The sequence below is a fragment of the Cydia splendana genome, chromosome 17 (assembly GCF_910591565.1).
Source record: "Cydia splendana chromosome 17, ilCydSple1.2, whole genome shotgun sequence".
Taxonomy (NCBI): Eukaryota; Metazoa; Arthropoda; class Insecta; order Lepidoptera; family Tortricidae; genus Cydia; species Cydia splendana.
In genome coordinates, this window is record NC_085976.1 from 566,310 (window position 1) to 584,128 (window position 17,819).

Here is a 17,819-nt window from a genome sequence, read left to right on the forward strand (position 1 = left end):
ATTCAACAATCCATAGATATTTGCGTTGACTTTCCCTAAGCATTAGACTTTATTAAATGGCCTACGATATTGTCAATGGTAGAAAACAATGGCAATCTCAAACACTTAATTGACAATTTAAAAATTCTATTTAATAACAAAGCTGTTTTGGTACCGATTAACGATATGTTGTCGGCTAATTTTTAATTAATTGCAAGCATTCTCAAGGGTGCAATCTATAACCGCTCATGTTTAATGTGAATATAATTATGATGTAGAAATTATAACTAAAATTCGGAGCGAAATTGTTGTAAGCAGCGGATATTGGACCATACAATTATAATTAGGACATAATTATAGGTACCATTGACCGGGATGACTTTCAATTGCATTGGGGGCGACTTTAAAATTCTAGTTTTTAAGCCATAATATATATTTATGCGAGATTTTTTACAGTACGTGAATATGAATATATAGTAGGTAATCTAACTAGTTACTGGAACATTTTCAGTAAATAATGAATAATGGTAATTCTATGGCCGTTTTAAATCTATCAAAGTAACCCCAAATTTTCCAAAGTCACCCCGGTCTACGGTACTATATATTTTGTATTAATAGAGGTAATATGAAAATACTTGGTATAGAGATTATAAATTTATAATTAACGTTGTACCGATGACAAGGTAATAATTGAAACTAAAAAAAAAGGATTTCAATGTGGAAGAAAGGTCCGTTAGGCAAAAAACAAACACATTAAATTTTATTATACCTTTTATTTGCTGCTTTACAACGTTAAAATACTACATTATTTACCTGTTATAGCTAGGTTTTCGGTTAAATAACCATCGATTATAAAACGACCACTTACAAATATGTAATTATTACTACCAATATGTACGGTTGTGAATAACCTTGTAATAAAGTCTTAGAGGAATTTAATTTGTGCCAGGTTGATATAACATTGAATCCAGACTTGTCTTCTGCGTGCCATTTTTTTATCTTCATTTTGTATAAAAATAAGATAAAGAAAACAATATTATTCAATAATAAAGTACTTATTGAAATACTGTATTAGCTGTCTACTGCTGAAAAATTTGTCAATTGGTTTTTCAAAAATGTACGTAATGAAAAATAATAATGGAATATTAATAACGTTTTCTCTGAACAAAATTCATGATTATTTTACTGCGCAGTACCTATACTCGTTCATTTGTTGTGTCACAAGATGCATTTTTGCTTTAAAATTTATAACAAGCAGATACACAACTCAGGTATAGGCATAAAATTCTCTAGAAGTGAAATATGAAACACTTTATCAAGTACCAGAAAAAGGAATAGTTAATACTTAATAGACCCTTATTCTATTAAATTCAGTAAGATTGTAAGCGATCCTACGAACATTAAATCTAACACAGCCATATTATGGAATAAATACGCTTATTTTATAACCGATGTAACGAAAACATATGAAAAAGATTTCATAGTACATAGATACTATTCATTAACACAATTAAGCCACTCCACAGAGTCTGAATTTCAAGTTAAAAACAAAAGTAAATTATTCGAACTATTCGTAATTAACGTCCCAAATAGGTAAAGTTATAGACAAGTAAGACGTCATCATCAACCTTAATACATCGATAATATTAAATAACAGAATCATTGAGAAGACAGTTCAGTAAGAGTAATCTATCTTATTTGTTAATAAAAATCTACTTAGTCAGCTGTTGTTCTGCCTACTTAGGCAGGCAGTGCGTATTTATTTTGTGTTTACAGCACAGATTTCAGAAAATTTGATCAAAATTGCCCTTAATATATCTCAATAACGATTGAAATCCAACTTAAAATACTTACATTGATAAATGCGTGTTATACCTACGTACTAAAAACTATCTTCCTAAGTCTAGCCGTCTATGCGTTGAGCTACAACTTTACCAACCTCCACAATTTCAAACGGAGTATATTATCCTAGCATTTGCTTCTGTAATTTCTTTATCAACATGAATTGTATTTAGCAACATATTCCATCCAAAGAACCATTTCAAAACGCTTAAAAGTCTTAAAACTTATATTGACTTGAACATGTTAGCTACATTTTAAATAACAAGTCACAGCCTGGAGAACTTTGGCTTTAATTAACACTAACACTACACATGCACATTATCCTAACATTATTTGTCGAACATTTGAATACATAAGTAATTCATTTTTGACACAAAGTTATCCTTTGAGCTAATAAACATCATGAGCCTTATCAAAATCATTATTTATTAATGCAAATTAGCTTTACACCTCCTCACATGTTGTTTTAATACAGTGTTCATACAATAGATACTTTGCTACTGTATATAATTTGCTAGCAAAATATCCTGTTCTAATTGCCTTGTATTTTTTTGATGCGATGCAATATATTTTTCACGCCACTGTTCGGAAATGTGGCAATAGATGGTCTAAAACTAAGCTGGAAAGTAGGCATTAGCTGTAGCACCTGACCACCACTACTACAATGTTTTATTGTTATCATCATCTGTCATTGGTGATGGTTCGCTACAGCAATGAGTATCATTTAAAACATAAAAATCAATAAAAGGTCTTTTTTGGCGCAACTTTTTCCTTCAAAAATAAAATTAGATTATTGATTATAGGACCAATTTCTTGTTTAAAAAAAAAGAAATGTCAAAACCATTCTGTTTATTTTTTTTAAACAATTAATCCATTCAGTTCATTTTTTTTACAGTTATGGCCTGGATGCGAGTCCTCTAAGCCGTCATTCAGTTCACGCTTAAGGCGTTTTTTACTTTTGTAGCTGTTTGTGGTTTTTTAGCAAAAACGCTTCTAAGTTTAGAGTCGGTTTGAAGCAAATAACAGAAAAACGCCTCTTAAAAGTGATAAAAAAAGTAAAAAAGGCGGGATCGGAAAATAAGTACTTACTGAATTGGATAAGAAGAAATCGCGGGTTAGTACTTATATTTATGCAAATGTTTTCTTATTTCCTCGCAGTAGTCGTGAAAAGCACTATGTAATGCCTCGGCCGGAAACGCTAAAGATGGACTCGTATTATTTGAGGGCCTCCACTAACGTGTCGGCCCTCAAACTCACTCGTCCATCTTTTAGCGGTTTTCCGTCCTCTCCTACAATGTACTATTATTTGGTTTCTAAACAATTGAAAGCTACTGTTTGCTTGTATAGGGTGCTCAATTACTCACGGTCCGTACGCGTACGGAAATGTATAATAAAAATTGAAATAACATTTTCACTATGAAAAAATTGGATAATTACTTGGCCAGAGCGAAGATTTGAAACCACGGCGTTTTTATTGGGGCCAATCTTTCTCATTGTCTGAGATTTTGGGCTTCATTGATTTGCCAATGAATCTTTCAACAAGAAAATAAGTATATTCTCACTGTAATAATTTTATGGTTTTACTCAAGTAATTTTAATCGCTATGAATGATATATTATGTTTCTAAAAGCTTAGGTTCTAATTTTCAATCGCTTAATGTGCTGAGACACATGAGCACACACAAGACTACAGCCGGGCTCGCTCGCGACGAGATAGACTACCCGTCCCTCTTTTGTTAAATAGTTAGAAAAAGACGGTTACTCTATCTCGCCGCGAGATACTGTCGCGCCAATCATGTGCTTGGCCTACAGCATTGACAATAGAGACCTAGGCTCTCCGAAAATCTGTAACAAACTAACGTGAGTAAAACTGTGTTATTATTAGATTGAGTCACAGAAGGATTTACTTATGATGTCATCTGAAATATCGTGTTTAAGAATCACCACTATCCACCGGCAAGAACTGCTGCTGAGCGACCGACGAAAGAATCATGTCGATGGGTTTGGTGTCGTCGTAGAGCGACGGGGCCTCGCAGAGGATGGCGAAGGTGCCGACGATGGAGGCGATGGTGAAGATCCAGAGGAACAGACGGTCGAGGACCATGGCCACGAAGCCCCAGTCCTGGTCTTCCTGTAGGCGAAAGATTACATGAACAATGTTGAACTAAGATACCTATAAGATACTTTAATACTATACAAATACAAATACAAATACAAATGCGTTTTTTGTATTTTGTAGCTTGCGTATTTTGTATTTGTATTTTTTTTGTATTTTAATACTATTTTAGAAATTCACTGTTCAATTCCTTCCACGTTTGATCTTCGTGTTGTCTAGACTTGATGCACATTTGGAACATGCATGAAAATAAAAGCAGTATATACATTTTCTACCAATCAACAAAAATGTCAGATATACTAAAGAGAATACAGATAGAAAATACTGCAAATATATTAGAACTAAACTAAATTATACTAAAGAACCTCAGCAGCTTGAATATTCTCAGAAATTATTGGTAGTCGAACAACACAGAACCTTGAAAAAAGTTTAAGTTTAGATTATTAAAAAAACCTTGTTATGTGAAGATCTTTTCTTAGTAAAAACAGTTGACGGAGGGGAGGGGCGTTGAACACCTTAGAATTTGGTCCTCGTAATGCATAGGGTTTAGTAAACTACAATAAACTAACCGCATTGAACTCATCCTGCCGCTGCATGTGGTGCTGAATGAACATGACGTTGTGTATGGCCTTCTCGAGTTCGAACGGGTACTTCTTGCGCGGGGCCACGTCGCTCAGCGAGTCGTCGAGGCCAGACATCACGGAGGGGAGGCCGTTGTAGCCGGCGCCGAGGCTGCCGAGAGCACCGACGAGGCCGCTGAATCTAAAGAAGTAGTAATGTTTAGTGGGCTGGTTTGGTTAACTTTGGTTAACTTTACTAAGGTCGCTGAACCTAATCTTAGTGATGCAGATCGGCATTTTGCCATAGACTGACTAGGTAAACCTGGAGTAATAAATAACGGCCACGTGCTTAAATTCAAAGTTTTAGTTTTAGTATTTTAAGTGATTTTTATGGAAAACAATTAAAAGAATTATATTTAACAATTACAAGGTTCGTTGTTCTTATTTGTGACGACCGGTCTGGCCTAGTGTGTAGTGAGTGTAGTGACCCTGCCTGTGAAGCCGATGGTCCTGGGTTCGAATCCCAGTAAGGGCATTTATTTGTGTGATGACACAGATATTTGTTCCTGAGTCATGGTTGTTTTCTATGTATTTAAGTATTTATTTATTATATATATCGTTGTCTGAGTACCCACAACACAAGCCTTCTTGAGCTTACTGTGGGCCTTGGTCAATCTGTGTAAGAATGTCCTATAATATTTATTTATTTATTTGTTGAAATGACAACAATGAAATGGGCTATGAATAAAACTGATAACAAATGAATATCTTATTATTTTATTTACTTGTGATATTTTGTTTTGTTACAATTCTGACTTGTTCCACCAATTACGACAATCACAATTTAGTTACCTTCCTATTACATTAGTTACCTGTTAGTAGCAGTAGTCGAGTGCAGTCCATTACATCCTCCAGGCATATGATGTCTCAACGAATCCGGGCTTGAAGCATTCGAGTTCGTCTGCTCCGCCGCCGCCAACGCATCCTTAAACTTATTCTTCTTCAAGCTCCTTCCTGCTATCTTCTGCGCAGCCAAATCCCTCAACAAATCCTTAGGTACACGCATTAAAAGTAACCTTGGTAACTTCGTTATGAAGAACTTCCGCACCCAAGGCGCCATTTTGTGAGTACTAGGCTTCCGATAATGCACATTCAGTATAACTATAGTTATAACAACTGACAATCCTACCAGCAACATGGTAAACAGCAAGTATTTACCAAGTAAAGGCAAAGCTAAGGATGTCGACGGGATGATTTCAGATATCAGTAAAAAGAACATGGTTTGCGAGAGCAGGATGGAGATGCTGAGAGCTATCTTCTCTCCGGAGTCGGCGGGGAGGTAGAAGACAAGGACGGAGAGATATGAAATGCCGACGCATGGGACGATGAGGTTGACGGTGTAGAATAAGGTCTTGCGGCGGAGCGTGATGTTGAAGAAGATGTCTGGAACAAAATAAGACTTAAATTAAGATTCTTGAGTTACAGCTGTACCTACCTAGGATAAGATATACCTAATGTGTTGGAGCACATAGCACTTGATAATTTTCTTTTACATTATATTACTAAATGGGGATGGTTTTTCTGTTCTAAGATTTATATGCGGATGAATTTGTCGGCAGAGGTTAGTTGTGAGTCATTCTCTGTTTTCAATATTTTTAAATAACTTGACCGATAACGAAATAAATAAATATGTAATTTGACACCTTTATATTTTTATGACTTTAAAAAACAAGCATGCTTACAGCCTACCTGTATGTGGTCACCGTAGCTTAAGGACACATGCGAGTCACCGGTCCCTTAAAACATGTATACCGTATACCTATTCCTTGAAGATCCTCATGCTGTAGCCCCTTGAGATAAATGATCGCAGTCCAAGTTTCGTTGATCGTGATTAAAGACATGCCTTTGCGGACAAATTGTCCTTCGCCGAGGTATTTACGTGTGTACACATGTGTAGTGCCACAGATAACATCATGTAGATTCCACATTATGAAGAACTGACTATTGCTCGCTACTTTGTTGGAATGTTAATCGAACTCCGTTGAGCTACAAGAAAAGCTTACATCTGTGAATAACTTATAGATAGTAAAGTAGGTAACTAGGTAGGTAGTCATTTGAGTCATTATGGTAGTTGGTAGAGGTATATTAATAAACATTGTATGATTTACAACACAAACAGAAATCAGTCGCATATCACTTCTGTTGAAACATGGAAATTACAGGGGTTCCCGCACTAGGCTTGTATTGCGGCGCGCGGGAGACCAGTAATTTGTATTTTATAAACCATCTCTCTGTTTTACAACCTTATTCACAACATTAATGTGTTGTGTTTCTGCCGGCGGTGAGTAAGGTTGCCAGAGCTCAACGAGGGTGCGGTGTGTTAGGGTCAGCAACGCGCATGTAACACTTCTAGAGTTACAGGCGTCCATAGGCTACGGTGACTACTTACCACCAATGGTAATTATTTTTCATAACCTGTTGTTTTACAAAGGTTTAGCAATCTTATAAAGCTTGGTAAAATGGTGAAAATAATTGCGTCATCTGGCATGAGGCGATCTGGTGGTAGCCGCTATTAGGGCCGCTATCACACGGCGCCGAACGCGCGCGTGTAATTTATGGCGTTCCCTAATCTCGCTTTATATGTTTTGTACTACACGTTTAAGTGCCTGAGGCTACAATTTACGTTAATGTCATTTGAAATTATGCGGCTTGCTTACATTGGTCTTTTTGTAAGTATTTATTTAGTATTTAATGTTCAAGTTTAATACTTTTTAGGGTTCCGTACCCAAAGGGTAAAACGGGACCCTATTACTAAGACTTCGCTGTCCGTCCGTCCGTCCGTCCGTCCATCCGTCCGTCCGTCCGTTTGTCCGTCCGTCCGTCCGTTTGTCCGTCCGTCCGTCCGTTTGTCCGTCCGTCCGTCCGTCCGTCCGTCCGTCTGTCACCAGGCTGTATCTCACGAACCGTGATAGCTAGACAGTTGAAATTTTCACAGATGATGTATTTCTGTTGCCGCTATAACAACAAATACTAAAAACAGAATAAAATAAAGATTAAAATGGGGCTCCCATACAACAAACGTGATTTTTGACCAAAGTTAAGCAACGTCGGGAGTGGTCAGTACTTGGATGGGTGACCGTTTTTTTTTGCTTTTTTTTTTTTATATGGTACGGAACCCTTCGTGCGCGAGTCCGACTCGCACTTGCCCGATTTTTTGTGCTACATATATTGATTCCACCATTTCAGGCTAGCTTGATCCTTAAAGGTACCTTTCAAATTGAGACTGCGTCAGCGTTATTGCTGCACTATCACTGCATTTTGCAGTGCTGCCATAAATATCAAGATTAATATTGATGCCCGGATTTTTGACATTTGGTACATTTTCCAAAAATGTTGTTAGTAATCTTGAGGCCTATATCTGGTAACTATTCTTCATCGAACCCTGAATTCTTGACTTTTGCTAGAAAGAAAAAAAAATCACGAACATAGGTCTAAAACGCAGCATAAAAATTAGTACTTAACAGTTTTTGCACAAAGTAGATAAATGAAAATGGCTTCTAAAAATGCGCAATTTTATTTTTGATCGAACTTATTGTTTTTTTTTTGTCAACTAACAAAAACAAAACCTACAAAAAAAATATAGACTGCTATTGTTATTGGCCAGAAACAAGCCAATTAAAGCATGTTAATTGGCCTGAATATCGCTGCAAGAGTCGCAGAGTGTAAAGTGCCTTACAGTGTGAGACGTCCCTTAAGATTACATAACACCGTGTGACATGCGGCCTCGAGATCACATATAAATCGTGGCTCGAGCTGCCGCTCTCGACTCGAGCGCAATTTGACTTGGAAGCCGATTCTGTACAATTGGGAATGTCATAAAAATATATGTAAAATGTCGCAGCATCGACGCTGCGACGACGCCTGCGACGCCATCGCGCCATCACGAGCACGGACTTCTGGCCGAAGGGTGTGATATTTCGGCGATTCCGTGGGAATCTGCCGAATCCTACACCAGAGCAAGTGACGCCGCAACAGAAATCTGCGTCACGAAAATGATTTATTTAGTATTTAAGTTTTTTTATTATTGTATATATATGTTAGTTTGTAAGGTATGTATCTATGGGCCTTAGTAGCCTGAAAATAAATGCTTTGATTGATTGATTGATTGATTGAAATAACGCGACGCAACGTAACGCACTAGTGGGGCTGGGCCTTACCGTGAGCACTAATAAGCGTTAGCGGCTCACGCTGATTGGTACTAACGAAAATAAAGTAGGACTCGTCTCATACAGGCATTTCGCTCGCACCTACTGGTGCACTGATGATAGCACGACTCAATATCATATCGAAAGGCGATAGAAAAACCATACCAAATTCGTAAAAGAGAATCGGCCTCTGTAGCCTCGCCTAATGCGACGATATGCGTAATTGATACTTAAATGCGAATTACGTTTATCTGCGTATACGTGGCGGAGCGCGGTATGTTCTAAAACGAATTTGGAAACGTTGAAATTGCAATTGTGGTTGATTATGTTTGTCGAAGGAAGATTTATTTCGCACGCTCTATGTGGGTCAATCAATAGGTAATTTATTGAGTTTTTTTTATTTAATTAATGTTGAAATTGGATAAAATTGTTGTTATTTGTTTCTATACTTCGTGTTTTTACCTAGAATATATATCTATTATGATGTACGCTCTTTTCTTGAAGGTTTGCAGGTTGCAGGTCGTATCGGTCCGGAAGTGCCCGTGTGCTGTGTAATAAAGTAAATGCTATCTTGTTCAAGCATTAGCCACGTTTGTACTGACGCTCGCGCCAACTATAGGTACCCTCCTTTTTATCACGCGAAGCACGGAATAAGCAAATGGATGTTTGATCAAGGGCAGGGTTCCCGGGCTAACGTTTGTACGTCAGAGTAAGTTTTCATAGAGTAGTCTATCTTCAAGATTCAGATTAATTAATTTCATAATATAACTTTTTTTTAAATATATCATTCGTGGTGGCTGCGTTACTGCCTTAAATGTTTAAAATCCTTGCATCAACATCGATTTTGACATTTGCGGCTGTAATGCATTCGGAAGCAATACGGCAATACTGCAGCAGTAACGCCAGTGCAGTCTGAATCCAAACGGTACCTTTACGCATAACTAAGCATCGATACTCATTCGGCTCTAAAAGTCAAACACTAATTAGAGGAAGTTGTTGCGGCAAGCAAGAAGTTTACCCAATGTCACGGTAGATGGCGCCAAAAAGAACACATCACGCAAGAGGAGTTTTCCCAGTGACAGCGATAGTATAAGCGGCCGCAGTTGTCAAGCTTTTTATATTTGTAATATCTTTTATCGAGTTAACATAAGGTAAGTAAGTATTAACGAGGGGGTTAAGCAACTTTTACAAAGACAGCCAAAAATGAAGCATAAGTCGGCTCTGTATGAACAAAGACATATTTTTTATGATAGTTTGTACATCGAAATTTATATTTTATTCGTTTTTGGACTTGTTTTGGCCAGTTATATAGAAAATAATAATTATTAAACCTAAAACGTCGAAATCGCCTATTACCGTGGTAATTGATCATTGCTACCCAAATACCGCGGATAAGGGTTCCTTTTTACGAGGGTAGATAAACCCATCGCATTTTTAGTTCCTTCTTTATATACCTACTTATATTTATTTGACAATAGTAGTTAAATAAATAGTAGGTATTATATTTAATCAGATTTCCAATCATAAGATTCTATTCATATTTTTATTAGGTTTTTCTATAAAAACATAATTATGGAAGTGAATACCTTTGAGTCTACTTACACCTACTAACTACACTTAGATAATTAATATATTATGTGGTCGTATCAAAAATACATGTTGTATACAAGTATCTACATAAAACAACATAAAATAAATAAATATAAGGGGACATCTTACACAGATCGACATAGCCCCAAACTATGCAGAGCTTCTACTATGGATACTAGGCGACGATATACATACTTATATAGATAAAATAAAATAATAATTCAGCCTATATACGTCCCACTGCTGGGCATACTTATATATCTACATAGAAAACACCCATGACTTAGGAACAAATATCTGTGTTCATCACACAAATAAATGCCCATCAACATCAAATTGATCCAATACAAAATATGTGAAATCAAACATTAAAATAAATTAATATTGGATGCAATGTACTGCATCTTTTACACAACACATAATCCGGACACAATTTTACATTAATTAAAAACTAAACTTAAATATAAATATAAACTAAATATGTATAAAATAAAAAATCTACTGAAACCCGTCCCGGGCTGCCCCCGACGCAAAGGTGCCCATCACGCTCGCTGCGTTGCCACGTTGGATTACGATTGTATGTTGGTGTATTATATGTTCAAATTATTTTGATTAGAACATATAATACACCAACATATTGTGTATTATATGTTCAAATTATTTTAATTAGAACATAATTATAATACACCAACATAAGTAATACAATAGGTTTTATAATAATTATAATTATTATGAACCTATTTATTTCCTAGGGTCGGTATTGGGTTCCCATACATCTTATTACCGAGTGATGTGTTTTGTAACCATCGGTAAACGGTTTAATTCACATTATTGTAAAACTGATTACGAGTAATAAAAATAAATAAAGATCGCGTACATTTTGAACACAATCAAAATGGAAGATACTAAATATTACGAAACATTGTATAAAACAGACTTGACAGCCATGCTTTTGTTTTTATATCAATATTTAAACAAGATTCTCATAAAATGGTTTCTAAGGAAACCTCCAGTTAAGTGCTTAAAACTGTAGTCAAAATTAAGAGTTCTTGAATAGATTTCACACCACGTTAATAGCTCTTTAGCTTTATAGATGGTTAAATATTTGAATAACATCAAGAGTTAAGGAAATATGTATTTACATATGAATATATAACCCTTCGAACTTAAACTACCGTTTCCGCTATTACCGAGGTATACCTCGAAATTAGGAACCACACCAAAAAATGGAACCCAACACCGAGGTTTTTAATTTCCTGTTTTTTACTATTGGCAAGCAAATATTTACAAATTGGGGATTTGGGAACTCACTAAATAAAATACGCGTTTGCTTACTTGAGGTGTTGCGAGTAGTATGGAGCATTCAAATCCTGCGCCCCCGATGAGTTAGTTTACGCTTTTCGAATTGTTTACTTTGTGTTTCTTTACTAGTGCTATACTTATTCGACAGTCAATAGAGAATTGTGTGTACTTCAATTTTAAAAAAGTCGATAGGCTTTCTTATAAAACGCCTTTTTGTACATACCGCGGTAATCAGTGCCGATTTTAATGGGCTCGTTAATAGGGGTACTTACCTTAATATCATTGAGTACCTACATATGCTGTACCGCCTAGCCAAAGCGAGAGAAAGAAGTTCCCGGGATATGTCTCATATCAAATGTGTGAAAGATGATGCAGGTAAGGTGATTACGAAAGACGAAGCGATAAAAGAACGTTGGAAAGCCTACTTCGAAAGGTTGATGAATGAGGAAATGAATGGAACAGGGTACTACAGCACAGGATGATAAATATGGGTGCAGTGAAAGAAATATGTATGGACGAAGTAAGAACGGCTGTGAGAAGTATGAAAAATGGGAAATCTGTCGGACCAGATGATATACCAGGAGAGGTATGGAAGTTACTGCGTGAGGATGGATGTAAGTGGCTGACTGTTCTTCAATAAGTTGTTGCATGAAGAAACCATTCCCGACGAATGGTGCAACAGTTTGCTGGTGCCCATTTTTAAAAACAAAGGGGATGTTCCTGTACATCAGCAACTAGCAACTATAGAGGAATAAAGCTCATGTCACATAGCATGAAAATATGGGAAAAAGTGATAGAGAGACGCCTGAGAGATGAGAGTGATATAACACAAAACCAGTTCGGGTTTATGCCGGGGAGAGGTACAACAGACGCCATTTTTGCACTTCGCCATCTGTGCAAAAATACAGACATGACAAAAAGAACCTGCATATGGTGTTTGTTGACCTCGAAAAAGCATATGACCGAGTACCCCGAGAGGTTTTTTGGTGGGCTCTGAAAGAGAAATGCGTGCCTGGGAAGTATGTAGAGCTAATCCGGTCAATGTACAACCGATGTTGTACACGCGTCCGGTCAGCTGCTGGCACCACCGACAAGTTCAGTGTCACGGTAGGCTTGCACCAGGGATCGGCTTTAAGCCCTTACCTCTTCCTGCTTGTTATGGACGCTCTGTCGCCGGACATACAGGAGGAGGCACCCTGGTGTATGCTGTTTGCCGATGACATTGTGCTTGTTGGTGAAAACGAACTCGAGGTGCAGAGCAGACTTGAGAAATGGCGGCAAAAAATGGAGAATGTTGGCCTGAAGATCAGCAGATCTAAAACAGAACATACGTTCTGCGATTTTGGCGGTCTCGCCAGTTTTGCTGCCATAGAACTCGACGGCGTTACATTGCCGGTCTGCTCCGGCTTTTTGCTCGGTTCGCTCGTACAGTGCGATGGCGATATTGACCGTGACGTGAAAAACCGGATTAGCACAGGATGAATGAAATAGCGACAGGTCACGGGAACTATTTGCGACGCCCGAATGCCTCTTCGGTTGAAGGGTAAAATCTATAAATCAGTCATAAGACCTGTCGTCATGTATGGATCAGAGTGTTGGGCCCTAAAGGTGACGGATGAAAAAAGATTGCATGTAGCGGAGATGAGAATGTTAAGATGGATGTGTGGCGTGACGAGAATGGATAGGATAAGGAATGAGTATATAAGAGGAAGCCTGAAAGTTGCACCCATAACAGAAAAAGTAAGGGCAAATCGCCTAGCGTGGTACGGGCATGTGATGCGGAGGGATGAAAGTCATGTGACGAGAAAGGTATTACGAATGAATGTGGAGGGAAGTACGAGGAAAGGAAAACCGAGGAAAAGGTGGATGGACTGTGTGAAAGATGATATGAAACGAACGCAAATGAATGATGAAATGACGGGCGACAGAGAGGTGTGGAAGAGAAAGACATGCTGCGCCGACCCCAAGTGAATGGGACAAGGGCAAGAGAATAATGATGACCTACATATGTTGCATTAATTGCGTCATCAGTTTTAATTTCACATAATAGAAGTTAGAAGAGTGTACAGGATAGGAGGTATGCTACTATCATAGTCCCTGTACTGTGCTTTCGCCTTTTATTTGTTTGTCTCATCTCAAGTACGAGCAGAATACACTTTGAGCGCTCGAGCGACATATCGCTGGCCCAATAATACACGGTTCTATGTTACATTTTCAATATAGTTGAAATTCGACCTAACGTCACTATGATAATGTTCAAATTTCAGTTCGATAAAAGTGAAACAGAACTCTGTAATATTGGGCCTGCGATATCTCGATGATAGGAGGTATGCTACTATCATAGTCCCTGTACTGTGCTTTCGCCTTTTATTTGTTTGTCTCATCTCAAGTACGAGCAGAATACACTTTGAGCGCTCGAGCGACATATCGCTAGCCCAATAATACACGGTTCTATGTTACATTTTCAATATAGTTGAAATTCGACCTAACGTTACTATGATAATGTTCAAATTTCAGTTCGATAAAAGTGAAACATAGAACTCTGTAATATTGGGCCTGCGATATCTCCATTATAATTAACCTAACTTCTACCGAACCGTACAGTCGAGGTCACAAACATCTTTACAAGCCAGCGTTCCAAAAGTATATTAAGACGCCTCTAAGACACTGACAATAAGGTCGTGTAAATATATTTGAAACGTAACGTACCCCCATTTCATTACGATATGACTTTAAAACTGACAAACGCTTCCGTCAAATGTGTTTGTCTTGGTCGGGGATGCATGTTCGTGTGTAATTAAACTTATTTTATTAAGATTTGCTTTTGGTTTGTTGGATGAGGTGAGAATTGTGAAATTAAGTTGCTGGAATTGCTTCTGTATGGTTATTTAGGTTGTCGTTTTGGTGATTCAAATAGCAATTAAATGCTACATTTCGATTTCCATTTGTTTCATCCCTTGGTAGTTTTAAAACCGTATTCGAACAATGAGATACGTCAAATACAGCTAAATACGTTTCTTCAAAAAAAAAATCACTTTTTACACTTGTTTGACACTGACATATCCAATCCATATCGTTTCAATATCTAGTATTTGACGTATCTCATTGTTCGAATACGGCTGTTATTCTCTATCTGTCTGTCTTAGAGAAAACAAAATGCAAATTCTATTCGATTCGGAAACCATATTGGAAACTGTCACCACAACCATAGGGAAATAAGCTAGTTTAAGCCGGATTCACATTTTGTCCGATGTGTCGTGTTGTGTTGTGTTGTGACGCGTCCGAACGGTAATCGGTTTCATACATTTAATATGGTTTCGTTCACATTTCTATGACTCACTGTTTGTCTAACTGTAACTTTCCCGACTTAGGGCCGGAACCACAATTAACAGACTGATCAACGTCAAGCAGCAGATAACTATGAATCTTTCCATTTTACAATAAAATTTAGCGAACGCTAAAACGGTGAAAGACGGTTTGGTGCAACCGACCCTAAATGTATGGATTTGACAATGACGTTGACGTCAGTTTTGTGACGAAAGCTAATCGGCCGTCAATGGTACACAGTTAAGTCAAAACGCCCGTAGACGAGTTTAACTTCCAAACTACCCCTTACCTTAGCGTTCGAGTATTCTGAAAGCGACACGAACCCGCCTAATCTAGCCCTAAACCGTTTGTAATTACCCGTGTAATACAATTGAACCTTATTCTCTAACTGAGAGAGACCAAATTGCCTAGTAATTTAACGCTGTGTTGGACGGTAAGCGGAATTAGAATTGTCCTTCGGCGGGAAATGGCGATGTTATTGGGATATGGATCGGTGTTAGTGAAGTTCAGGAATTCGTATTGCGGGTAAATGTACTTCAGGAAGGGGGGCTGAAAGTCATTGTGTGATGGTAAAAGGGTTACAATAGAAATCGGTACGTAATCAAGAGGGTTGTGTTCTATTCAATCTAATGAAAATAATTATATATTAAGGTAGACTCTTAAACTGATACCTACGTATGTATGTCATATTTTCGAATATTTTTTTTAATGATATTATAGTAGAGAAACCAGAGAATCGCCTGATGGTAAGCAATGACCGACGCCCATGGACACCTAAAACACCAGAAGAGGGATTGCAAATGCTTTGCCGGCTCAACTAATTTTCGTTTTTTTTTGTCCATAAAAAAATCTACTACTTGCCTATTAATATAATTTCAACGGCATCTAAACTTAACTGGTATATCAAATAATAATTAATAACGAGTTATATATAAAAGTGAAAAAAAAAACAAAATAATTAAATAACTTACAAGCTGCCTGCCGCCTGGCAACCGTCGTTCTTCCGAAAGCCTAATTTAATAAACAACATAATTTACGCGCACGTTAACACATTTTGCGATCCTAATGACTGTTTTTATTCAGCGCCCATTCACTGTTACGGCCCTCGTGGGCGTTCAACTTTTCGGCGCACCTGGCCGTATTACCATCGCGACCCAACACCAATTCTAAAACGGACCAATAAACGGAAATTGTAAAAAAAAATCTGCCATCTATGACGACCCCGAAAATGATTAATGCTAGACTTCAAGTAATATAGATCTAGTACAAATATATTTTATAAAGATTTGAAATACGCGTGCGCCCGTGAGGGACAGAACATACGCAATGCGACAAAATTATAAACATGTTTTAAGATTCCTGACAACATACCAATCATAATATCTTACATGATTTCGTCGGGTTATTTGTTACCCACTGTAAATCATACTAAATATATGGTGGGGAATAAAAAAATGTGAGACTGTGACAAAGACAAAAAATAATAACGCTTTCTCTGCTGCTCCTACTGAAACATATATGAGACTATCCTGTTCGGTCATTTCCCCCCACCGCTCATGACAGATCCAGTTATACTACACTGTTAAAAATTATGTAATTTTAAATTAAATTATGTAATTTTACATGCAAAAAAATTACATAATCCTGTAAAATTCCCGAAAAATCTGGGAAATTTACGGAAAAATATGACATTTTACGTAATTCTCGTAAATTTTTACGAGAATTACGTAAAATGTCATATTTTTCCGTAAATTTCCCAGATTTTTCGGGAATTTTACAGGATTATGTAATTTTTTTGCATGTAAAATTACATAATTTTTAACAGTGTAGATTCATGCCTCAAGTAGTTCACCTATTTAATGTCTCTCTCGTACAACCTCACTCTGCAATATGGGTTTAGCAACTGTTAAAAGTTTTTATAAATGGCGCCAGCGTAAGTTATTATTTGACTTAAAGGGCATCCGGGTCATAAAATTCCAAAGAATTCGTAGGATTTTCAGGTGAAATCTATGCTGGCGCCAGCTGCAAAACACTTCGTCGAGCCAACCCCATTGGAATGTCACCTTTAACGTCAACACTTCTCACTGTACATCGGTGGACCTTATCACAAAAGGCGTAAGGTCCACCGATGTACAGTTAACAGTGCGGGCGATGGTACATAAACTAAAGCGACGTAACTGATGCACATTTTCCACTCAAACACCCTTTTAATTCAACAGAGCAGAGTTCTGTTAACATTGTCGACACTGTTGACTGACAGTTCGTGGATCTTATTGCGGTCACACAAGGCCTACAATTGGTTAGTGTGTTGCTGATGATTATGACTGTGTTGGGTGTCTGTTGATCAATATTAAATGACTCGGGAGTTTCGTTGCTTTTGCGACACCGACACATGACATGTTGATACTTTAAATATGTGTTTGGACCAACATTCTGTTTTGATGATGCAAAAAGAGGAATCCTTTTAACTTCAAATTGTTTTTATGGCGGATAAAATACTTGTTGCAACATTGTAGCTCCAGCTAAAATAATTTCTGCCTTCTGCTCTGTGGTGGTACTTGCTTATATTATTATGTTGTCACAGAAAAACTGACCTCCAGTGCCCAGGACTGGGATCGAATTAGCGTCCTCTGCAATCACGGTTGACGCAATCCCTTTGGCCAAATCTTAAAGTATCTCCTATCCCAGGGGTTGGAAAACCGTGGCTCGCGAGCCGCCTGCGGCTTTTGGAGGTACAATTGCGGATCTTTTCGTCACCACAATATTTGCGGCTGTTTAAAAAGCTTCCTTAAACTGGTAACTTCTACTGAATTGGATCTTCTTCTCGAAAGTTTCCCGACCCCTGTCCTATCCGAATCAACTCAGGTGATTCCGGGATAGCTAGAAAGATGGCGCTGCC

General features: G+C 37.6%; 1 protein-coding gene across 1 annotated transcript in view; it reads right to left on the reverse strand.

Moving 5' to 3' along the window:
- Window positions 1-3,726: 3,726 nt before the first annotated feature.
- Window positions 3,727-17,819, reverse strand: part of LOC134798606 (acetylcholine receptor subunit alpha-like 2) — a 42,357-nt gene continuing 28,264 nt past the window's right edge. Inside the window, exons 6-8 of the mRNA XM_063770969.1 lie at window positions 5,369-5,939; window positions 4,506-4,698; window positions 3,727-3,951 (exon numbers count right to left, since the gene is read on the reverse strand). Coding sequence (XP_063627039.1) covers window positions 3,754-3,951; window positions 4,506-4,698; window positions 5,369-5,939 — 962 coding nt within the window. The 3' untranslated portion in view covers window positions 3,727-3,753. The remainder of the gene's footprint in view (window positions 3,952-4,505; window positions 4,699-5,368; window positions 5,940-17,819) is intronic.